The sequence below is a fragment of the Zootermopsis nevadensis genome, unplaced genomic scaffold, assembly GCF_977971745.1.
Source record: "Zootermopsis nevadensis isolate Lab colony 2312 unplaced genomic scaffold, Znev_1.0 Znev_ptg000024l, whole genome shotgun sequence".
In the NCBI taxonomy this organism is placed as follows: Eukaryota; Metazoa; Arthropoda; class Insecta; order Blattodea; family Termopsidae; genus Zootermopsis; species Zootermopsis nevadensis.
Genome location: NW_028259156.1, coordinates 14092518 through 14117804, shown reverse-complemented (window position 1 = coordinate 14117804; position 25287 = coordinate 14092518). Strand labels below are relative to the sequence as shown.

The 25287-nt window shown below is 37.2% G+C and overlaps 2 protein-coding genes across 11 annotated transcripts in view; one reads left to right on the top strand and one right to left on the bottom strand.

Moving 5' to 3' along the window:
* LOC110830893 (uncharacterized protein KIAA0513) overlaps nt 1-25287 on the top strand; it is a 45917-nt gene that overhangs the window by 382 nt on the left and 20248 nt on the right. The window lies entirely within an intron of this gene.
* LUBEL (Linear Ubiquitin E3 ligase) overlaps nt 1-25287 on the bottom strand; it is a 39798-nt gene that overhangs the window by 4652 nt on the left and 9859 nt on the right. For 3 of the 7 annotated variants that reach the window (XM_087355296.1, XM_087355295.1, XM_087355299.1), the window contains exons 3-16: nt 20712-20856; nt 19627-19778; nt 19055-19198; nt 13918-14023; nt 12779-13074; nt 12004-12315; nt 10013-11258; nt 9133-9656; nt 7750-7989; nt 5780-6073; nt 5316-5486; nt 4317-4580; nt 3679-3928; nt 1653-3397 (exon numbers count right to left, since the gene is read on the bottom strand). In XM_087355296.1, the coding sequence (XP_087211422.1) occupies nt 1653-3397; nt 3679-3928; nt 4317-4580; nt 5316-5486; nt 5780-6073; nt 7750-7989; nt 9133-9656; nt 10013-11258; nt 12004-12315; nt 12779-13074; nt 13918-14023; nt 19055-19198; nt 19627-19778; nt 20712-20856 (5889 nt within the window). Of the gene's footprint in view, nt 1-1652; nt 3398-3678; nt 3929-4316; nt 4581-5315; nt 5487-5779; nt 6074-7749; nt 7990-9132; nt 9657-10012; nt 11259-12003; nt 12316-12778; nt 13075-13917; nt 14024-19054; nt 19199-19626; nt 19779-20711; nt 20857-25287 lie in introns of those variants that run through there. The other 4 variants (XM_087355301.1, XM_087355297.1, XM_087355298.1 and 1 more) reach the window with 4 other exon arrangements.

Genomic DNA, 25287 nt, shown 5'->3' with positions numbered 1-25287 from the left:
GTGATCATGTTTTATCGAATGTCCACATTGCGATAGAAATTAATATGCTCAGGTTTTAAAGCTTCTCATTATACGCATATAGTATTTTAACTCTGCAGCGAGAGATTGTTCACGGAAAATAAGTTTCTGCAGAACTGTTCAATATAAATAAATTTCCTTCTCCAAGATGGCATTAAAACTTCTTTAGCGTTTTTACTTGTGTTATGTTTTTAGTGACTTTCAGCTGTATGCGTTTTCTATAAACTCTCATCAGTTTAAGAAAATTTAGATATTTATATAATTATAGCATATCAGTTAAATAAGAAGAGGTTTCTTATTCTACTTCTGCTATTCAGAGATTAGGCTGTGAGCCTGTTCTGGCAATTAAAAGGGCACATATAAGTTTTTGGTAATAAGAATACCTACTTATCCAGCTGGTTGAGTATAATACAATCCAAGAAATGTTTTAATTGTTATTTTAGTCTAGTGGTTGATGAAGAATAACAAAACAGATAAAGCAGTTTGGTGTTGTTTAGATGAGAACGGCCAGTTACAGTAACAGAATAATATAGGTGGCTATCCACCACATCTAAATAGGCTATAAAGTGCTCCCAAAAGCCTCCAAAGATATTTGTGGCATGTAAATTATGTTGATGCGAATTAACAGATGTACCCTTGAAATTAGTGACTTATATGGTATTGATTCTGGAGTCCCGGCGGTGCCCGAATTTATAACTTGTGTTGGACAAGGCCGTGGTCTAGGCAACACGGAGTTTTCCTCCGGGGCTTCCCCGGTTTCTCCGTGGCATCCCAACAATTACTCCATACACACAGAAGAAGACAGTCGCAAACCACTTCTGTATCACCTGCCTAAAACATATATGAACAGGTCCCAGTCCGAGAAAAGGATGGAAGGATCCTGTTCATAATATGTCGCCAACCTCCTGTAAAGGAGACTGCGTAATAAAGAAGAAGATGGTATTGATTTATTTTGGAAATTTATGTTACCCCTAATTTTGTTTCTTGCAGTCTGTGATACGCATTAGTTGTATTTCCTCTGTGTTCTTTTAATCGTGGAAAGTGAATAGAGAATGCTTATGAAAACAAATTGCCATGACAGAAAGACCAACCTGAAGTATTCTGGTTTGTTTCATTCTAGAAGATGACATTCTTGAAACCATAACATGTTCTAGGTAAACTAGTATGTATAGTAGGTCTAGACAAATATTGTTCAGATTTAGGGGGCATCTTTAAATACTACGTACCGAGACTAAGTACAGGCACAAATCTGCAGAAGCCAAGATATAACATTAGGCTACTGCTGGTGGCCCTTCACTGGAGGTTGTCAAGCCCTGACAAAGTCATCTCAGGTTATGCCATCAAAGTAGATTCGTAAGAACAAATATGAAGAATTTAAATACACGTTATAATTACAATATGATAAACTAATCGCATAAGTAATGTTTTGCTGAATTCTGTGTTCTGCGAGGCATATTAAATTAGTAAAAGATTCTGCAGTATTCATATGTTGTAACCTTGTGGATTCTGTTCTGAAATCTGTCCTTACAGTTTTGAAGTATGAAAGTCATCATGTCCAGATTTCCATTAGGTTTTGTTCTGACATATAAGCCTCAGATTGGGATTTTTATTCTGTTTCTTACTTTATGGCTCACCTCAAATTGCATTTGATCTGTGACCTTGCTAGATAAGTCTGTTGGGCTTGGGATTTCATCTTGTTTCTCCAAGCTTTCATTCTCAGCAGGATACATTGTTGAAGGTTGCACGTGTTCATTGTTCACTTTGGCAGGGTCAGGCGATTGATTACCTATGTTTATTGTTTGGAGGACTTCTGACTTAGGTGAACCTGACTGGGTTAAATATGAATTACTGTTTGGGGTTATAGCTTCATTGTTATTTGAAGTGGTAGTGGTGGCAACACTTGGTGGATTTTTAATTCCCTTTGCTAATTTACGTTTAGGAGGAATTGGGGCTTCCCTGACCATGGAAGTTTGTGTGCTTGAAGTAGCATTGGGAGATTCTGTGTTGAAGAAAGCCAAATCACTTGTTGCAGGTCTTGGTGAATGTGGTGAATGTTCTGTCACCGTTCCTTGGGAACTTGGAGCTGAAACATCATCACCTTTCATTGTAATCAAGTTAACAGAATCTGTTTTGTCTTCTTGTTTAGTTAGGTCAGAAGCTGCTGAACTGTCTGTTACATTTTCTCTGTCTTTTTTTAAAACCACTTCATTTTCAATTGTCTTATCTTGAAAGTTGAGAACATTTTCTTGACCCATTGAGCATTTTGGTGATTCACTAACTGCAATAATATTTTCCATGATAAGTTTTATTTCTTCATTTTCTTCTTCTTCATCATCTTCTTCCTCGTAATCTTCTTCTTCTTCCATTTCATCATTTGTTACATATTCTTCATAATCATCATCTTCTTCATCTGCACAGTGCTCTTGAAATGAGGGTGCACTTTGCACTGTATTTTGCAGTGTTTCTTTCAGCTGTAATGGTATTGCAGTTATATTGTGATCTTGATCATCTTTGTCATAGGGTGTTTCTGCAGGTTTTTGTGCAGGTGGTGGTTCTGTCATTATTTGATCGAGTGTGACGTCCGAACTTTCATCCATTGAAAAAATATTTGTGTCCAAGTTTCTGGCTAGATCCAGTTTTGGACTGTATTGTTTGATTCTGGAATCAGATTGAATGTATGTGCTTTCTACTATGTTTCTAGGTTCAGGGGAAGATGCTGAAATGTTTTCTTCAGTTACATGCACAATTGATTCATGGAGTACTTTACTTTGTTCTTCAGTATCTTCTATAGAACTTGTTAATTCAGCTGACCTCTTGTTTTCTGCAATGTTGTCAGGTAAATAATATTCTCCATTTACTGATTCTGAATCTATGATACCGTGCACTTCTCCTGAAGCCTCAGATGATCCGTGTTGCTGTGTTAAGCTTGCTGGGTTTAATTTGCTTTGACTTTCGGTTTGGGCTGGGGCCTGATTGCACAGTGCAGCAATTATCGAGTCTTTGAATGCTTTTGCTTGAGGAATGTCTGAATAATTGCCTGTCAGCACATTTATCAGCAGCTGGAATGCATGTTCTTTAGATATTACTTTGTCCTCTACCTCATGAGATTTAACAGGAATGTGCTGGTCCTCATTTTTGACTGGCTGTATGTCATTTACCTGAATATCTGATTGGTCCAATCTAACATCATCGGTTTTAACATTACTTCCCTGTAAACTTGTAGTGCTAATAACCTGTATTGCAGTCTCCGAAGTTGAAGGCTCATCTGGAAGGACTGATTCAGATATCTGACTCACCGCTTTTTTGCCGTCAATAATTGCTTCATGAGATTCGGTATCAGAATGTGCATCTAGGAAGTCTGTTACTGATATATTGTCATCTGTGTGGGAGAAAAAATAATATACATAAGTTATTGATTACACTGATGCTGCTGTGAACATTACAAATAAATATGCAGGTAGTCTCCTATTTATGTCATTCTGTGACATTGTTCAGTTATTTGAGTATGAATTTAATATAACATTTTTGTTTTGAGCAATCACTGAAACCAAGGATTGAGCAGTTTCCCATTAAGTTATTTTGGTATATATTGCTGTTTTGTGAGAACTCATTCTTGACATAATTTGGAGGCTGCCTGTGTGATTATAAGCTGGTGATTACCTTCTTCATCAAGGTGTTTCTGGGAAACATCATCTGGTATTTCTTTAGTGTTCACCCCAATATTCTCTGCGTTAATATTCCCACTTTCATTTTCTGTTCCATTTGGGGGCCCCCAGATCCTCATAAGGAATGGTTTAAGTTGAGTTTTGCTGAGCTCAAGATAAGCAGCTTCTATATTACCGTGATTTGCTGTTAGAACAGTTACAATGTCCTCTCTCGTGAAGTTACCGCGTGACAGCAAATCTGCATACTGGAACAATGCAGTGTTAATTATTAATTTACAGCTTTCTTTAAATTTTGCAACTTGTATTAGTAACACAGAGGAATGAGAAATCTTATATTCACCTACCCACATTTAATTTATTATGAATGATAACAGTAATAAGAATGAACTGGCTAGCTCATTTATTAGTAGAGCACTAGCATTATATTCAGTACCTGGTTGAAATTTAAGTTGGTACCAGCAATTGTTAGTATTATTTGTGATTTTTGTACCCCATATATTCATACAATTGTTGGAAAAGTACTTTTTAAAAAAAAGTGTCTCCAGATGTCATGGTTAAATTGTTAAAAAACTTGAAGTCCTTGGCTCTGTGCCTTTATTTATAAAGAGAATTTAGACATTAGATTAGATGTACCTTTTTCTGACGTTGCTCAACACACTCTGTGACTGCTGCCCACACATTCCCCTTGTGCAAGCGCAGAGCATCACGTGCTTCAGGAACTGATATGGTGCCAATATTGTTCTCTTTACGTTCATGACCATAGTTAGTTGCCAATGTGACCACAGTGTCTATCATGTTGCGCCAGTTCTCCCTTAACCAGTCAACTGGATTCTTGTCACCGCAGTGGTTCATTGCCACCTGCAAGTCTTCAGCTGTGAAATTGTGCTGTTCAGCTTCCTAATGAAAAACAAATTAGTGTTATCAATGACACTATTGAAATTGTACTGTAGTGAACTTCAAACAACAGCTTTAAATTACAAGGAGTTGCTGTTTAATTTCTGATAAGCAGTCACTTTCCTGATGGAAGGATCCTGTTCATAATATGTCGCCAACCTCCTGTAAAGGAGACGGCGTAATAAAGAAGAAGTCACTTTCCAACTCATACCTCTAATATAACTATTTACATATTAATTAACTCCAAGGAGCAGAGTACATATTGAGAAAATGATAGTTGCTTCTGTGGTCAAATTTCTTTTCTTTTATGTAATGAGAAGGTTTGTGTTCACAAGAGCCCTCACCTGGATTAAATGAATCCAATCCAAATCCTCACACCTTGCCTTTTTTAAGATATATTTAAGATATGTAGTACTAGATTATATATTATTTTTGTGGATGTACAGATGGGGGAAATTATGAAGAGGTTGTCTAAGGATTCATTACTATGACAAGAGAGTGCTGATCAAAGTTAATGGTATTGTAAATCATTAATCTTCTTCTGATACCATTGCTGTTCCTCCAGAGTTAATGTGGCCAAACCTGAAGCTGATCACTCACCTCCATGTAGTGCTGAGATTGAGAATGTATGGAGCTATACCTCCATGTCTCCAAGATGGTGTAGTGTTTAATTAAGCACCAGGGATAACTTTACACTTTGTGTCTGAAAGGTCATTGCATTTATGTTTCTGTACTTACCCTAAGCAACCTGACCAATTCAAGACCCTGAGATTTCATTGCTTCTGTACGTTGCCTCTGTACTAAATCTTCCAAAGCAAAGTAATCTTGACGGTTCATCCCAAGATGACCATCTGGCGGTTGGGACCCAGCACGACTGCCAATGCTGTGGCGACGTCCTGCACGTTCAGGCTGTGAACAGAAAAATGTTGCAGTAATGCAAAACTAATGCTATAGTTTTTCCACATATATCTAGTCTTACAAAATTAGCAATATTAACACTGAAAACCACACCTTTTATTCTCTTACTAACTCTGAAATTCGGTTTTTATGTTTGATCTAAATGGCCATTATATAGTCCTGTTATTTCTGGTCCATGTGACTTAGTAGTGGAGATAATATAGATATTTACATATGTATCAAAATACATATAGCGGAAGTGAATTTTCAATATGTGTGTATATGTGTGCTTAATCATGCCACACCCTTAAATAATTATTATATCCATGAGACTCTGCTGGAAAAGAAGTTCTCCGGTTATCTAATTGGTCATTGTGACGGATATCAACATGGCCTCTTGTTGAATCTGAGGTTCGTTTGTGGTCCACCAATGAACGGCGTTTTCCCTCTTGATAGTCATCTCTTCTAAGGTCACTGGAAGGTCCACCATAATATGAACCAAGATTGTTACGTTCTCCATACATAAGCATCTCATCATCAAGAAATTTGCTTCCAAATTGAACAGGACTAGAGTCCCTCGAAGGTGATAGTGGCAAACTCTGTAACAGAATCGGTATGCTTAGTGCATTTATTGGAGTTTTTATGGTAAGGAAACTAAGTTTTCATTATTCATCTTATAGTATCTCAACTTTTAAAAAATATGAAATTTTCAGAGTCATATTTAGAAACTGTAATATGTGTTTATATTATAATAACTACCAGTTTGTCAAAATGAGATTGGTTCTTGTATATAATTTATTTTATATTTAACAACACCTTATGCAGTAAGTTATTTATAAAATGTGTTTAATTAATGGCTGGATGTTGAAATATTTCCATATTTTAATGAAGTGAAAAGGTTCTACTAATTTATAATAACATGAAACTGGAACTTTTACCAGAGCTGTTCAGTCTATTTGATGGGTGAAATATGCACAAATAATTATGGTTATCCATTACACATAAAGAAATGTGTGTTTCATAGTCGATCGAATTGACTCTTACTTCAGAAGTTATTTTTTGGAATTTTTTTATATTTAATTATATAAGTCAAAATATGGATGATATTAAGAAATTTCTCATTTTCAATTTGTAATACTCATAAATTAAATTTGCTGTTTTTGCTTCCTTTTATTCCATTCTGCTTCACTCTGTATGTTTTTCACTATGATGAGATCTTTCCATTTTTTGCAAGTGTTTTTCATGTAAATTAACATAATTGGGGACCTAATTTTCATCATAACATCCTTTCAGGTTATTTAATGATGTATATTTTTACTGTGAATCTGCATACTTTGTATTTATTTCATACAATTTTACTGTCAGTCCCTCAAAATAAGATACATTTAATTACATTCAACTTGTGTTCTCTGAATTAGTGTAGTAAATGTAATAGATTTTTTAATCGGTCTCCTTAACTTTAAAATATCTGATTGGAACTTCATTCCAAAATGTTTTGTCCTCAGTAAAATTATTTTCACAATGATAGGATGATCATTGAAATTTTGAATGGGATTCACATTAGTTTGATTGATTTGATTCATCAGCAGGTCTCATTCTAACATTTAAAATACACTGTAAATCATTTTGAGTCTCCTGTTTTAGCATAAACATTGAACCATACTTTGGCATTCTGATTAAAATGATGTGTTTTTTGAAAGAAGTAGCTAACTGAAGATGAAAACTTTCTTTAGCTGTTTTTGTTTCATGTGTAAAGGTTGTTGGCTCTTGTTGATCAAAGCCTTGAGCAAGTCGTTTGGAAGACATAAATCCTTCTCTTATGTGCATATTCTAATATCTTCATAAAACAGCTTGTGTCTAACTTCTAAATAGTATCTTGCTAATTTTTTTTAAAAAAAATTATCACCAAGGAAACTGTGAAATACATATATACATTGATACGTCTGACAGATGTTTCGATAATCAGCACCCTAACCTTGATTTGTAGATGGAGAATGATTTTTGTATCTAACACTGACCTTTATAGTATGGAAAAGGGGATTTAAACTGCTGTATTAAGGGGCTACGAGCTTGACTTGACCTTTGGAATTAACAATTTAGCATTATGCTAGTGTTACACTCTACCAGTTGGACAGCACAGAACCATGATGCATGGTCAGTAAAGGTTAATTATCCAATTTGTTGATATTATGAGAGAGGCATGGTCTCTAACTATATCTGAGCAGAAGAAATTTGGCAGTCCATACAATAAGCAGAGCATGTTAGTGAGCCATACCTGAGCGTCACTCATGAGTGACTGTCGGCTTTGTGAGCGAAAGAGGTAGTGAGAAGTAGCTCCCCAGGTGTCATCAGCTGTCTGTGTGCTCATACGCAGTGACATGGCACGTTTTAATCTTTGTGTTGGCTTATACACTTCGTCACGTTCACTGTAAGAATCCCCATGCTTACTGACTGGTGATATTGCAGCTTCGCTTCGTCCTGACATGCTCATCACTTTCTGAGGCACTTCATATGTCTGTTAATACAGAAACCAGTTACCTGTACCGCTAGCTTTGTTATGCAGCAGCAAGCTTATGGTATTTGGGTTGGGTAGATTAATCATTTGTAAGTACAATTCAGGTTGAAGAGTCATTAGAAACTTTTAAGTAACATAGTTTGTTAATGTATATTCCCCAGTCATAGATTATAGTATCACTTAAACTGAACACCACTGCTTATATAGAAGTCACAGAGAAAGATTGCTATTCTTTAATTTTGAAATTTGTGGTTTTCATGCCTTTTGAACCAAATCCAAATATTAATTTGTTTCTGCATTTTAATTTGACTATTTTGTTATGAAATGTAGAGAGATATATACATTCACGGTGGGTAATCATGACAATAAATTGTGGCCATTTTTTTAATAATTATATTTTCGTATCTGATTTTGAGATTTCATGGGGATTCATTATTGCTCTTGAACCTGCTTTTGGTTGCTCATACTATGTGTACGTTGGCTAGTTGCCGGTGTTTCACACTTTATAGATGCTGGCTTGTTGCTGACGTTTCAGTGACATTTTCTTGGGTGCTCACACTTGTAGAAATTGGCTTGTTGTCAACATTTCAGAGGACCATACTGCTTCTATCATCAGGTTTAAAGTAAGGAAGTTTGGGAAGTAGCTGGTTATTCCAGGATAAGATAATGAGAGTTGGCTAATCAGAGCTGGGGTGATGAAGGGAAAGATACAGTGACATTTGGGCCAATGGGAAAGTGCCCTTTGTGGGGCTGAAGTCAGATAACTAAAGTAAGTTATACAATTAGTTATGTACACTTCCCTCTCTGGACCACCTGAACAAAATGGAAACTTAGTTTTATACTGTTCTATACCATTCTTCAATAGACTGATGTACCATAGCCTTTTAAATTCTGTGCTGATTTCTGTCATGAAGCAATAAGAAAATTCTATAATCTATAACAGTAAGGACATTACTGAGAAATTCATAGTATGAAAGAAGTCATGCAGTAAAGAAATCCTTTATATTTCTATAAGATCTAATTCAAATTGATCAGTGTTAATAACATCAAAAGCAAAGAATGAGTTTTAAAGAAGAAGAATTAAAATTGTTTCGTGTATGAGAAGAATTTGTTAGAAAAGGTTTTGTAGTTGCATTACATTACCTGAGTTGAGATGCTCTGTGGTGGAGGTGATGTGCCAGTAGATGTCACCATTTTAGATTTGCAAGAAAACTGAGCATTTATGTTGGTTCTGGATTCTGTTGCCTGTATTTCAGTGCTGAATTTTGTTGCCTGAGTTTCTGTGGCAGACAGAGTGTCACTTGACACAGCACTTGTCTGAACTGGTTTACTTTCTGATATTTGCGTAGGAATCTCTCTAGGAGGTGACGGTCCAACTCCTGTTGACACAGTACTCTTTGCAGCTGGTTTTGCTGGAGGCTTCGGAATTTCCTTTACAGTGTTGCTTGTTGCAGCAAATTCCTGATTACTAACTACAGGTAATGGAGATGGTGTTGCTATCGAGAGTTGAGAGTGAGAATCAGAGGATTCTGTGGTAGTTGTGGTAGTGAGTCTGTCTGAAGGGGCAGATGGAACAGATTTAGTCTCAGACAAAGAGTCACTTAATTCAGTATGGCGAGATTTTCTCTGAGCCATTTCAGATGTCTTCGCATCTTCCAGAATTTCCCCTATAAAATGGGTTAGATTGTTAGTTTGAATTAACAGAAATTTTAAACACAGTTTGGTATAATAATATGTGTATTGTATTCCTATGAAGTTGTATGGTTTGGCTACAAGATAAAATGGTTGTATATAAAACTCTGAATAGTCCACAAAGAACCTACTCCAAGTTCTTAAGAATTGAAAGCTGTTAATCCCACACAATTTCTGTTTGTTGTAAAGATATGTTAGCCCACACAAGTTTAGTGATATTTATTAACTTTGAATCTAAAAAAGTATATTATATCGTGTTTTCACATTAAGTCTTAACATTTCTGCGGAAACTTTGTACCAGGCCAAAATGATATTTTTCTGGAAGGCCTACCTTTCCTTTTACTGTTAGTTGATTCTACATCTGAGGACTTCAATTGCATGCCTTCATACGGGTCTTCCTCAGCATCTACAGCTTTGCCTGATTTCTGTGTAATTCTTAGTTGTTTGTTGAACTTAGCAACAACATAGCTTTCATCATAGGGAATGTCACTATAGTCGTCACTTGTAGGTTGTGGCTGTTGTTTGGCTGTGAATTCACTGTGATGCCATTGCCTGCTAGTGCCTGTATTATTGTAATCAGCATTGTTGTGACTGTTGGTGCTCTTTACACTGCTGTGCCTGAAACTTGTACCACTACTTGTGTTTTTCTTACTTCTGGTTTTTATATTAAAACTGTTGGTAATTCCACCAGTATCAGAATTATTTCTTCTCAGTCTGTGCCGTTGTTGTGAATCTGTTGATGGTCTCTGTGGCAGACCTGTGGGTGTCTTACAGCAGATGGCACAAACCCTGGTACCAGCACGATTGACATATGTACAGTGCTCGCATTCCCATTGGTGTGTGGGAATCACAGGTTTTGGAGGAGGTAGCTGTACTTCCTCTTCCTCTTCAGATCCTTTCTCAAGATTAGCATCATCTATGTCTTCTTCTTCATCATTCTGGACATTTGAGAGGTAATCTTCTCCAGAACTTTCTGAAGTCTCACGACGTCTGTGCTGATGCGTTGTAGCCATATGTTGCTGTGTCTGATTATGATTCAATCTTGTGGCCTGTGATTTCCGTGATTTTGTGCTGGGTGTCGGTGATACAGCTCTGTGGTATTGCTGAATGGTCTTCATGTTTGGAGCTGGAGATGTCATCCTATGCAGCTGGGTTGACTTGACACTAAGGGTTGGGGATGCAGGTCTCCTGCGATGCTGCTGTTGTGTTGACTTTGTACTGTGCGCTGGTGATGAATGTCTATGATCACTGTGGCCTATGTTCGGAGGAAGCATGTTGGTGTTAGGTGCATTAATGTTGGTTTGTGATGCACTCATTTGTAGTGGGTATGCTCCTGGGGGTGAGGTAGGATATATTCCAGGTGGGGGACCATGCCAGGTACCCATGTTGTTGACACCTCCACCCCACATTGGTACAAATCTACTGCCATCTCCACCAGTATATCCAGGTGCAGGCATGTTTAAACTTAAATTGCTGGGTGTCCTTCCAGGTGGGCCACCAAATTCCCATGGGTTATTAGACATCCAAACCATGCCATGATGACAACTTGGACAATTCAGATGGGCCATGGACTGAGCCTGAAAAATGTTTGCATCTTTGTTTTAAGAACCTGAACATAGTGCACAACAGTACTTGTCATCATAGATTGATAATTTAAGGTCATCCTTTCTAATTTCATTATTGAGTAATAACATATGGCATGTCTATGTTTTGGTGTACAGTTCAATTTTGTCTCAGTAACTGAATTCAGGGTCACCCTCGGTGGACTAGTGGTTAGCATGCTTGCTGCTGGACCCAAGGTTTGCGAGTTCAAACCCAGCCGAGGTTGATGGATTATTAAGGGTGATAAAATCCATAGCATGGCTTCCTTTGGAGGGGAAGTAAAGCTGGCAGACCCACGCCATAGATTTACGGCATGTAAAAGAACCTTATGAGCATGAACGAGACATTTCGTAAGCAAAATTCAGTGGCCATTTCTCACCCAAGTCTCACCTGATTCGCTTCTAGATGGCTCTAGTAGACAAATCAGGATTGAGTAGAAATTGTGCAGAGGCAGTGGGCTTGTCACTCACTACTCATAAATGCATACTTCAAAGACAAGGAAACCTACCGCATGGGAGGAGGCCAAGGCTTGAATTTGGTCTGGTGTGCCATAGAAAGAAAAATTGAATTCAGGAGGAGACTGCCTTCCATACTTTGGGCATTTATATTGGTTGGAATAAAAGTAATGCAAATCTATATTTGCTGTTGTTACTGTTTTACATCCATCATCAGTTATGTGGGTAAAATATTGTGGTTGACCAGTTCTGGAAGATGTCTTACCTGCTGCATTGTGTGAAAATTTGGCTGTGGTTGTGGTGGAAAGTTCCCCATTCCCTGTAGATCAGTTACAGAACTACTCTGTATAAGTCCCCTACCAAAAAATCCATTATTTCGTTGAGGAGTTGACGGTGGAGTCTGGAATTCGCTAGTACGACGACGAGATAGTGTTGCCAAGCCAGATATGTCGCTTGAATTATATCGCATCTTCGAACTTATGTCAATGCCAGATGACCCAGAAATACTGCCTGAGCGGTTTCGTAGGGCCCATTGTTCAGCTTCCCAGTCTGGGTAACCACTGTCCCTGCTTGGTGGCTACAGACAAAGAAATTTTTATTACTCTCTCTAGTCAAGCATTCTTTTATAAAATTGGTGAACATACAATGAATAAAATGCCTCAGAAGACAGAAATAATTTTCTAGATATTTAAATCTGTACATTCTAATTGGGAAAACATAGGCAGAAGTAGAATTTACTTCACATATGTGAGTAAAATAATTGTAGGAGCACTATGTTGGCCATTGTTTATTGTGTGGGGTATATTTGATATACACTTTTTGGTAGTTGGCTCCACTGTCATCTTCAGGTGATTGTCAGTTTACTGACACTTTTTTATATTATTAGTAACAGTGGTCAGGATTGAACCTGAGATATTTTGATTGTTATCACTAATAATACAAAAGGTGCCAATATAATGACCAGAGACCCATTTATTCTGTGTTGGGCGTTTAGACATTATGTTGGCAGCATTTTGTCATAACATGCCAGCCATACTTACTAGATGTTGATCAGGCAAGTTGGTAAAACTACTGTTGGCCATACTGTTGCTCCTGGCTCTTTGTTGCTTCATCTCATTCTCTCGTTCAATTTCACTTTGCTTATTGCTCATTTCCACAACAGTAAGTGGGATGTTGGGATTGGTACCCCTCATGGCTGCCTGATGTTGACGATAGCGCTGTTGTAGAGTCCCCATACGGTCAGCCATTTGTGGTTTTGGTTGGTGTGTGTGCTCAGGTGGAACTGAGTTCAGTGCTGGAGGACTTGGTGCCATGTGGTCAAAGTCATCTCTTGTTGCTGTGAAAACCAGAAGTACTACAGGCGTGGTCTTGTCTCTTGGCGCGCTGTTGCAATTGTCTTCAGAAATATTTATTATATTTAAGAATATCTATCATTTTATATAGTTTATTGAAATATGTGAGAGTTTGAAGCTAGAAATAAAAGCTGTAGTTATATATTTTGTTTTGTTGTCCAAGAAATGGAGTTACTGACTTTTTTTAAGGAATGTAGAAACTGATATGAAATTTCTGCTCTTATTAGAGAAAAAAAGCAACAAAAGTATATGACACATAATAAATTTTGGAAAGTAGGTTTTTCTGGATCCATGTTTAAGTTTTCCATTAGTTTGGTGCACAATTGTGCTAGACCTTTAGGTTATATTGTGCATAATCAGAATTTGTTTTCCTCTTTTGGAGAATCTGTAACACAAACTTAATAACAAAATGAGCTAATTCACATTTTATATTGGTCTTTTCATAAAATTGCTGCATTAAGTATACAGTAAGAATGCGAAAGTTCCAATTCAGTTGATCTTAACATAGTAGTTTTATCGAAACCCAAAGCAGTTTCTTAAAGCTGTGCAGTTTGAAAATTAATTCATTTGGTTAACTTTCCAGTAAAACAAAAATCATGTGCTAAGAGCCTTTACAGTTTACATTTTTGGCCAGAGACTGATGTACTTCAGACTACCACAAAATCTGTTTAGCTTGAACTTAAGTGTTTTGCTGTTATTTATAACCAGTTGTACAATTTTAGAAAGACAAATACTAAAATATTTTCAGTGTATTTTAGAGTATTTTATAATCTCTCAATTAATAGAACAGAATTAAAACCTTGTAGGGGTTGAAAAAATTTTCTTACTCTGAAATTTGCTAGGTGGTGGCGGTAAAGGCCGGCCACCCATCATCCTTTTCAAGCTTCCCATCTTATCCTTGATAGAGAAATCCTTCTTGGGCAGAGTTGGACCCTAGTTTAAAGAAGACAACACACCATTGTATATCTGAGTGTATACAGAAACAATATGCCTTAGTTCTTCACCTAACATTCTGTATATTTCTTCCTGGACGGATGTCTTCTGCCTTATCTGAAGTTATCATTGATTTAATTGGACTTTTATGATGTCATCAGAACTTGTTGTTGAGTTTGCTATTGCCTTCAATAACTCAAGTTGTGTACATATGGTGCCCTTGATAACCATCCTCCATCATATCTTTCTAAAAGGTTCCTCTTTATTAATTTGTTTTATGAGAAATATTTAACTCTTTACTTTTGAGTTACTGGTGTTTGAAAGTTCTCTGTTGCTAAGGACCCTGACTGTTCTTAAGGTTATGAGTAGATGGATACTTTATGCGGAGTTACCATTCTTATGCACAACCCTGAACCTTGAGGACCATTCAGTGACAATATTGTAAGAAACTGGGCAAATGATATCACTGTAATAAAAATTACTTAGAATAATTTTAAATACCGCACTATATGCAGATTATGAGACACATCAAGCAATGAGAATGAGATCCAGAGGTCAGTAAATAAACTTCTTAAGAATTACAATATTAAAATATTCAAAAAGAAAAACCAAAGCCAGTGAAATTATCCTATCTGAAGAAAGAATGTCCAGAGGAATAAATTACGTGTTCTGATTGTCTAGGACCCCACTTGAATATGATGAAGACGTAAAAAATAATATACATGATAATCAATGTGTGGAACTCTTTAAGAGTGTTTAAAGCACAAGGCAAGGAAGGAAATAATATTCAATTTTATGAAGTTCTGGAATTTCCTGTTCCATTTTATGGAAGTGAAACTTTGGAATTTAACAAAGAGAGGTGAAAGATGGATTTAGTCTGCTAAAATGAAGTTTTCAAGACATTTGAATAGGATGAAGACTGATGATGGTGAAGAAGACCTACAGATATTTGCAGTGAGGTACAAAATAAAGTCACAGAACAAGTGGACAGAACATTTGGGCAGAATGCCAGAAGAAAGCTTGAAACTATTTTAAATTACCATCCACGAGGAAGAAGAGACACTGTAAATCCCATTAACATTGAAATCGAGCCAGAGCAGGCTTGTAACCGTATCCTTGAAAGACGTAGTTTAAACTGGGGCTGGGCAGGTGAAGAAGTCTTGTACTGGAGGTTAACACTTTGTGTACTAAACATATTTGAACTTCACGAGTACTGGTTTTGTATTTCATAGCATTTTAATTATATCTACTGTCAAAAAGCATTCTTAACCAACAGAATTTTACATGGGCATTCATTTCAATTTATATAAATTTTTGTTACTCACAATCTTTATGTGGTGCTCAGGTATAAATTTAAAATTATAAATTGATAGGCCTTATACTTCTGTCCAAACTGAGAATTATAATTTTGTAACTGCACCAAACCCAGTTGAACATTCCGTATTATATGACGTCTGAAGGCACCAAACATTTTATAAAAACATACATCTCAACAGGCTATGTTGTGTTTGTGCCGTGCTAGGAGGCTCAGTGTGGCACAAGACAGTCTTCGAATGGTCTGCAGTTAATTCAGGCCCTGGTAGAATGTTTTGCGGATGATCATTTGATGGTTCAGAGTACAACTGAAAACATTAGGGTCAATGAAGGCCTGTGATGATAATCTTTTATGCTAAAATTTGAAGTTAAATCCTTATCAGGGTTCTGGTATAGTGGTTTAAAAAGTCTACTTACCTCTAAATTACCAAGTGGAAAGAAAAAATTGGCTAGAATTAATGAAGATTGCGTCTTAATAAGTTTTCTTCCAAATCTTTTTCTTTCTCTGTTGCAGTCAGTGCAGTTTCTCACAAGCAGAGCAATGTTTGTTCATATTTTTAATTCCTCTCCAGTTTATACATTGCTTAGTGCCTGTATTGAAACCATATCATGCTTCTTTCATGTTAATGTGTATAAATTAAATATGGCGAAGAAAAAAAATATTTTAAACACAAATTTCCATATATACCAGTTTGTCTACTTGAATCACAAAATGTCATGGTACAATAGCTTCATATTTGGGAGGTCCCACATTTAAATCACAGCTATTTTGACTCAATTTTTTTTTGTAGTTTACTGCAGTACATCGGGGTACATGCAGGAATAGTTCTCCAAAATAGGCCAACACTGTTTCCTTTTAATTAATATACAGTATCATTCACAAGTCATCCTACCATGTGAGACAACACATTCATTACCTTGGCAGTTGGAATAGCATTGTTAAATTAAACGAGAATTAATCAGCCATGCCAAACTGGAAACTTTTCAACCAGATTCCATAATATAAGTTTGGCATATTGTGGTAGCCCCTGTTTATTAATGTGTATTTATATCATTAGTACATACAAATTTTGTTTAAAAATAATTCATTGTAGTCTATATATAGTAGGATAAATTTCAAAGGGCTTTTGGTCATAATGAGACACGTGACATATTGTCCGATATAAACCAAAGTTGAAATTATTAATAAATTGCTTAGTATGTAGTTTTCTATACCGGTAAACAGCAAGTAGTCTGAATACACTTGATATTATTGGTTGCGAGTTTGCAGGTTGAATTTTGTTGTGGGTAGTCAAAACATTTTCATATATCTCTTAGACTTAAAGTAGCAAAACAAATCTAAAACACTGTATAACGGGGAATTAAATTAAGTCCTGCGTTAAGTTTCCATATCAAATTGTGTAAGATGATACTCAATATTCAAGTAGATACATAAAACAATTTGTGATCGTGAAAGTCTGCGAAGAACATTTTCATCCTCGTCATTATAGTTAACAACACAGTCAAACACAATGATTTAAATGTCATTGTCAAAGTGCTGTCATTTAAGTATTCAAAATTGAAAGTTAGTACCATTTTTCAGCATCGTGTGTAGAAATGACACCTGTAGGAGAAGAATTAGTTAATTATGGAACAAGATACTAACATATAAATAATATTTCACTGATGTTTGAATTAAATCATATTTTACATAGGTGGTTATTGTTGTAAGATTTGAGGTTTTCACAGCGGTGAGTATGAAGATTTCTGTCTTCTGGGTTGTTGCGGTATGTAGTCTGGTAGATGTTTACCAACGTTTCAGAGGTCATACTGCCTCCGTCATCAGGGTGATGAATATTCATCGCCCTGATCACAGAGGCAGTATGACCTCTGAAACGTTGGTTAACATCGACCAGACTACACGGCGCAACAACCCAGAAGACAAAAATCTTCGTGGGTATTGTTCTTTGCCACACTTGGTATTTGGCAAACGATGGTCGCTATAATGGAAATTGTTGCAACTTTTGACTGCCAGATTATCGCAGTACTTTGGATTTTAGAAATTGCGCATATTAGAAGATATCTCATCACTGTATTTTCTGGAATTTTATGACATAATAATTTTAAGAGTGTAGGGAATATGCATTATTGCGTGTCTGTGTCTGGATCCTTACATATTTCAGTAGTAACAGAACTGTTATGGTTTTTGGATGTCTGGGGTTCAGATGCAGGACAGAAGACAAATATAAACAACTGCAACATTGATATAATAAAACATTCTTCTGAATAAATAAAATATATATTATCAGCAAAAGCACATGTTATTTTAACATAAAATAAGTAACATTTTGTAGTTGATTTTACAGCAGTCTTTATGTCACATAATTTAGAATGAAGGTGTATACCTGAACAGTCTAATGCTAAGCTAACACATCTAAGCAGGTACAAGAAAGGTGTGATTTTCAGATATATTGCAACTAACACTGCAAAAAGCACATCATGTAGGTTTGCAGTGGAATATTTTATTAATATATATAATCTGTTTATATTGTATTTGAGTATGTTATATTTATGGATGCATATATATGAAAAAGAAGTTGTCAGACATGTATTTGATACATGGTCCATGTACAGGATTTAATGGCCGCAGTTCTCTGGGCTAAGGGTCGTTGTCTAGAAATGGATCACACTTCTTTATTCAGTTACAAAATTGATTTATGAAGAAATGTTTATCTTTTATATTGTGACATCATTTCAAAAAATTTCCCTTATTGCCCCATGAAAGATATGTACGCTATACGTATTTTAGGCACTTTTGCAACCCTGAAGCATACCCATTAAAATCGCTTCACCTGTCTGTCTTTGTATCTGTCCATACTCGTGAAAGAACTTGAGAACGAACAAACCAGTTTTGTTTAAATTATATATTGGAGAATCTTGTGAAAAATTGTTGAGTCATTCTAATTATAATTTAGATCAGACAGTTTTAATTAACAATTTGAACAGTAGCATAAGTTTTTTTTTTGATGTATTAGGTACGTGGACATGAATCCTATAGTTGTTTCAGCAGAAGATAACGAGAATTAAGAAAACTAAATGCTGATTTTAGTCTGCATTGAAATAATTTATTTTATTTTGTTCATTTAGTGTGATAATACAGTATTACTTTGAAGCTTCAGTGAACAGTTATCGTGTGGATGGGAAAAATTATGTTGTTATTCTAGAAATATTAATTTAATTTAATGAGAAACATGTGTGAGCTGTTATTAAAACAATTTGTGTTCCATCTTAAGTTTATTTTGTGTTCTTTTAAATCACCATTTTTGCCAATCATTAGTTGCAGCATCATTCATCTCTATGTTTAGTATTTGTATGCTCTGAGTTGAGCTTAAAATAAATAATCTCATAGTTTCATCATGTATACAGTGAAACAAGAATAATTTATTGAGATTTATGACTGAAATTTATGTATCTTTTCAATGATTGACCTGTTCCAAAAAAAATAATACTGATGTTCTAATAGTTTGATCGGTATGTTAGACGACACCGTATTTATGTTGCAGATACCTCTGTATTTCATATACATGCATCCATATATATTATCTTTTATCAGAAGTTATGTTACTTCACTGAGATGTATGTGATTAAATTTTAAAAACTAGCAGTATTTTTGATATAAGGAATTGCAGTGGTTGGGATGGGAGGCTAACACACTACGCAGTTGCGATCCTTGTTTACCTGATCCGGGCTAGGTGTTCCCACTCGGCTATTGCTGCTTCCAGGTCGTTTATTTTTCCTTGGGGGTGGTACGGGTGCAAGCATATGTTCATTTTTGGGTGGCAGTGGGGGACGGAACGTCTGGAACCTGGAAGTTTCCAGACTCTGTAAACATAATTATGAGCTGTTTTGGTTTCAAATACTTTGAGTCATATTGAAATTCAGTCTGAAAAGTTACAGCCCTCACAAGTGCTCTTACATATCCATATACACACAAAAGAAACCATTTATTCTGTATTTGGTTTTTCTGATTTTCTTCAGCTCTTTCAGGCACATTTCTTCATAGTACCCCAAAATAGGTCATAACAGCTTCCTCCACCGTTTGTGACAAAACGCTGTAATAATCATTATATCGTGTTTGATGTCACATAGTGTATTGATGCTGGGTCGTTATGTAACTCGTGAATGAATTGTAATCAGACTTGCAGGAATTTCTTTTAGGTTGTATATTTTCTAATTCAGGCGATACCTAGGGTTGTTTGAACCTGTAAGAAGCCAAAATCTAAATGTTTGTCTTTGATGGTTATACCTACTTTTCTGACGTGGCTTTGTCTCTTGGGGTGTCTGTGATACATGTCATCACAGGAGAGGCAGAAGATCTGATGAGCACATTTATCACAGCGCACAGTGGGAGTAGAGCATCCACACAGGTCACAGTGACGACCATCCCCTCGTTTCCCATCTCCTTTAACACGTTAGAGAATGTAGATACAAAAACTTAGATAGTAGTAGTAAAACAGCAACGCTTCTAATTTGTTATGTGAGCTGGTAAAATGTCTAGCTACAGGTTTTATGACTGAGGTTTGATTCCTTGCAGGGACAAAATATTTCTCTTTACCACCACATCCAGTCGGTCTCCTGCCCAGAATTATTTTCCCAGGGGTAGAGTGTGGAGGTGACCACTCATCTGTACCTAGTACCTAGATTATGCACCTTGTCGGCTTTGATGGTGTTAAAGTTACCATTTGCCTTACATTTTATAACTGTTAGCCTGTTCAGATCAAACACTGACATGTAAATTAGGTATGGATTTTGGTCTTCTTTCTAAGATATTTCCAGTTTTTACATTAAAAGTTGGTGTATAATTTAAACTATCCGGTACTTGTGGGTTATCGAGACACATCGCTTTAAAAATAGGTTAGGTTAGGTTAGGTTAATGTGTGTGTGGATAAATGACATATACTTGAAAGTTATTATATTTTATTTCAATAAATGACAACTAACCTAACCTAACCTAACCTAACTTAACCTACCCTAACCTAACCTATTTTTAAAGCGATGTGTCCCGATAACCCACAAAAACCAACTCTCCTAATATTGAGGTCTGTTTCGTCCTTGGTCATCTGTCAGCAATGATAAAGTTGTTTCTACATTGCATTTTATTCCTGTTAATGAACACGTGACGTGTATCCTCCAAAGGCCATTGTTTCTTGACTGGTTTTTCATGTCTTTCCTAGTTTCTGCAAGGAAAATAGCGACATAATGTTTTACAAGAGGCTGCTATGGCTTCGTACCACATCCTTTCCAGTTCATAATTGGCGTGTCTTCAAAAACTGAGGTACTCTTGAGCCTGCAATAAGACAGGTTAGTTTAACAAGCTGTCGATGCTTTGGCGTACCTGTTGCGGTGGGCTTAGCGGGAAGTGGGGCGTTGGTGTACGCTTGTCCAGGGAACTCGATCACTTCATAATCCGGATCCAGAGGCGGGGGTTCAGTGGTGGGCAGTGGTGGTGGAGCTATGTTTTCGTCTGGCTCCCTGGCGTGCTGTGAACACAGTACATCGTGGTGTTGCAGTTACAGCATCAAGAATATCGAGATTTGCCTTGCAGTGGGAAGAAAATTTCACGGATTTTTAATTCTAGACCACCATATCTAACTTTGACCGTCACGGTGGTCTAGCGGTTAGAACGCTGGCCTTGTAATCCTGGGGTGCCCGAATTTATAACTTGTGTTGGGCAAGGCCGTGGTCTAGGCAACACGGAGATTTCCTCCGGGACTTCCCCGGTTTCTCCGTGGCATCCCAACAATTACTCCATTCAGACACAGAAGAAGGCAATGGCAAACCACTTCTGTATCACCTGCCTAAAAAACATAGTCCCAGTCCGAGAAAAGGATGGAAGTATCCTGTTCATAATATGTCGCCAACCTCCTGTAAAGGAGACGGTGTAATAAATAAGAAGATATCTAACTTTTCGGCATATTTGTAAGTCGTAAATTTGTTCAGGCAAGTGTTGGTATATGAATATTATAGTGTGAACAGTCACACATACAGTTTTCGAGGGAAATGCAGTTGTCTTAATCACATCACGATGTTGAATTCGTGTCCAAAGGGAAAGCTGATTCATCATTAAACACCGAGAACATTCACTGACATCAGACCATCCAATGCCCAAGGCTGCACTGGATCATTTTAATGTTGTGGTTTGAGTTGCTTCTTAACGGAAACTTTGTATTTGCTTTAATTAACGTAGGCTACAGTTTGGTTTAAGTTTGTTGCTGCTATAGTTGTTTGTTACAATTCTCAGAACAGAATAATGTAGTTGGTACATTCCTCCGTTGTTAATTGCGTGGTATCTCCCTCGGAATGTTGAAAGTTTGCTGGCCAAGAAATAATTTGCGTTTATGACACGGGAAGGGTCATTACCGTGTTCGCAGAAGTTTTGTAGACTGTTACCTACGATTTGGAGGAACAACCCAGTAAGTAATAACCAATTTAGGCCTATTGCTTTTTAATTAATTTTTCCTGGATTGTTATTCAATAGAACGTGACAGTTGAACTTTTGAAGTTCAGATTACCTGATTTTTAATGTGTAATTATGTAGTGTGTAATTCTATAATTCTTGCTAGCCTCGCCGTACATCGTCATAGCTTGAAACTTTTAAAATGAAGTAGGCGTCATAATTTTATGACTTATTTTCTACCTTTTACTGTTTATAAGCCGCTCAAACTTCACTTCTGTATTCTATGCAAAGTTTCAGCACGTGAGATGTGAGAACTTGCATTGTGCGCTTATCAGAAGACCAGAAAGGATGGATATATTATAAGCCGTGGGCGAGTTTCTTCCATTCCACTGCAACGCCAGTAAATCTTTTCCGTATTTTAAAATAACCAGAGCAGGCCAGCCAGATGAGTACTGCAGCTCTCGTCTTCACGTGCTTGTCTGTGCCAGCGATGATTTCCGGTGCTTGGCTGGCACAAGTGATCGCCTTCCTTGTTGTGTTTATCCCCTTCTCATCAACCACCAAGTGTTCTCTTTTTGACAGTAACGCACCGTAATGGGAAGGGGGTTTAGGACACTTGACTTTATGGGCCGTAGTGTTGTGTCTTCGTGTCAAGCACCAGACGTAAATTTGAAAGAATACAGATAGGTTGACTAGCAGAAATTTCGATTCATGGCAGCTCGGGGGAGTCCTGACGAACACGAGATCACCGAATGAATACCCGCCCAAGCCGTGTAGACGCACCTTTGCGGGAAGAATTAATTCTTTAGCAGAGCTCAGTTCAGGTACGGGGAAAAGGGGGCCTTATTCAGATGTTAAAATGAGCGACAAGATGTAGCCGCTCGCTACTTACTCATTGTCGTGATTTTGGAGGCAGATGGTACCTCCGAAACGTCTGTATAAACTTTTACCAGACGACACCAGAAGAACGCTGTAATTTTCATACTCGCCGATGTGAGAATCTCAAATATCAAAAGAAATAAATTGCTTTTGTAATTAATTTTTTTTCCGGAACGCGACTTTCTTCAATAAAGCAACTATCTTCGGTAACGTGCAGTTTGAACAACGTAAACGTATGCTTTTTGTAACTTTAATTTTGTGCGAATTTTAAAATATGCTTTCAGAGTTCAAGCCTTAATATGCCGTTGAACCTGCATATTATACGTGCTGCCAAGATTGTTCTATTCTTGTGTTTTTACATATGAATCAGCGCGTTCCTTTTAACGGCTTGATCTCGCTCATCGCATCTTATACCGCTGCTTGAACCGCCCGGAAACATGGAATGTGTGAAATGGCTGTTATCAACGGATGGCGGAATATATTCTGTTGCTTACGGTAGAATAATTTTTGTTGCCCTCGAACATTAACTAAGAGAAAGCAAATCTGTTCATTTAGATCCGGGGGTTTGAAATGGGCGATGCATGTAGCATGCAGTGGACGATACAGTTTTAGTCGAGAAATTTAAAAGGAAGATATCGTTTCGGAGGAGGACAGAATTAACCAGGATTTCGAAGAGTTAAAGTATGTGGACGGGATTCACGAGAGAGAGGATGGGGACCATCGATGGATTCTTTTGGACGCCGTAATGAAGTTTCCGGTTTCATTAAAGGCGACGAATTTCGCGACCAGGCGAGCAGTCATTAGCTTCCGGATAAATGCTATGCCCCATGTAATTATAAGAAACATTGCAATGCCAATTCTGTAAAAAAGATAACTGCTTGGCAGAGTATCGTTTCTTTGACTAGGTTCAGTTTGTAAACATCTGTGACTGATCTAATATTTTGGAATCACTTGCGACAAAGAGCGGCCATTCGTTCATGTGAATCTGTTGAAACCTTTGTGCTGATGCGAAACTACGACACACACGACAAATCACGAATCGATTATCCACGGGTCAAGTTCCTCTTTGCTCACGCACAATTTTGAAGCACGAGACAAAAGGTTTCTGACGTATTAGTGCCACATGAAAACGCAGTTCTTCACTCGTGTAGGTTGGTCACAGTGTAATAATGCCGTGAAGACAAATGACAGGTTCGTCTTCGTTACGTCTTCCATGTACGAACGGTTCAGTTCATTAGTTCTTTTCGTTCATCGTGTTTGAACGGTTTTGTGACTGGACTTTGCAAGACCACGCGATGTCACAACCCAGAATACCGCAATCTGAACTTTGGCTTACTTTTTTCTCATAGAACCTGTACGTCCATCATGATCACATGCCCTAAGCTAGTTCCACCGTGTTTATTTTTCACATCTGTTTTTCTAAACGGTACCATCTCTTTTAATATTATCCTGCGATGGTTATCGGTCTCCGAAGAGATCGCTTCCTCTTTTATTTTCCATCTTCTTAATTTAATCAGTCTAATAATACACGATAAAATGTGGCAAATTTGAAGATTTGGGGAATAACAATTTAATATTAAAATTTCATTTATGAAGAAATTAGGTGAATAAATTCGGGGAATGTTTGCTACTGTTCAGTTCAGAAACTTTCGTGTTTCCGCCCGTCTGCAACCGTTCAGATTAAAACATATAAAACTAAAAGTTTGTCTTTTTTGTGTGTGGGTGCGAAACTTGGTTTCTCACATTAAGGAAGGGTGCTGAGGAGAATAGTTGAACCCAAAAGGAATGAAGTGACAGGTGGCTGAAGAAAACTGTGTAATGAATAGCTCTGTAATCTGCGCTGTCCATAAAATACGAGAATTATTAGTGTGGTCAGATCAGGGGTTTGTACGGAGCATGTAGGAAACATGAGTGACTTTTGAAATACGTGCACAATCTTTGAATGAAGATAGAAGTTGGAAGATTTGAGGATAATATTAAAATTGACCTGAGATTTGGTGATAGGATTTGGACTGGATTTATCTGGATTAGGCTGGGGTCCAATGTCTGATTCTTCTGGACACGATAATGAACATTCGAGTTCCATAAAAGCCGGGAGAGGTTCCTTTCCAGCTGTGTGACCATCTGCCGCATGGAGTGAGTTAATAATGCAGGATGAAGCTCCCTAATTCCTGTCGCGACTGTAAAATAACATCTCGTAACGATATTGTGGTGTGGCCTGCAGTCTGTTTTGTTGCCGAGTGTACCTTCCGGTAGCAGTAAAATGACTCGCGGTGTTCCAGTCACGTGTACAACATTGCGTTCCAGTTTTTACAACCCGATCAATGACTATCAGATCACCACGCCAGGGAAGTCCTCCGTAATGTTTAACACCTTCATATTCCGTACATGTATTAAATTATTACTTCATTAAAAGATTCGGGGAGAAAATGAGCTATGTGCAAACGTCAAGTCTTGCTATCTATTAATACAGAACATGGCCTTTTGAAGTAATGCAAGGGGTTTCGTGTACATGCTGGGGTTGAAGTCTGTCCCATCCACTTGCAAGTCTTCCTCCAAGAGCCTCCGTATGCCATAATGCATTTGAGTGTAGTGCATCTTACATTTCGGACTCAGTGAAAGTTATGGTAAATAA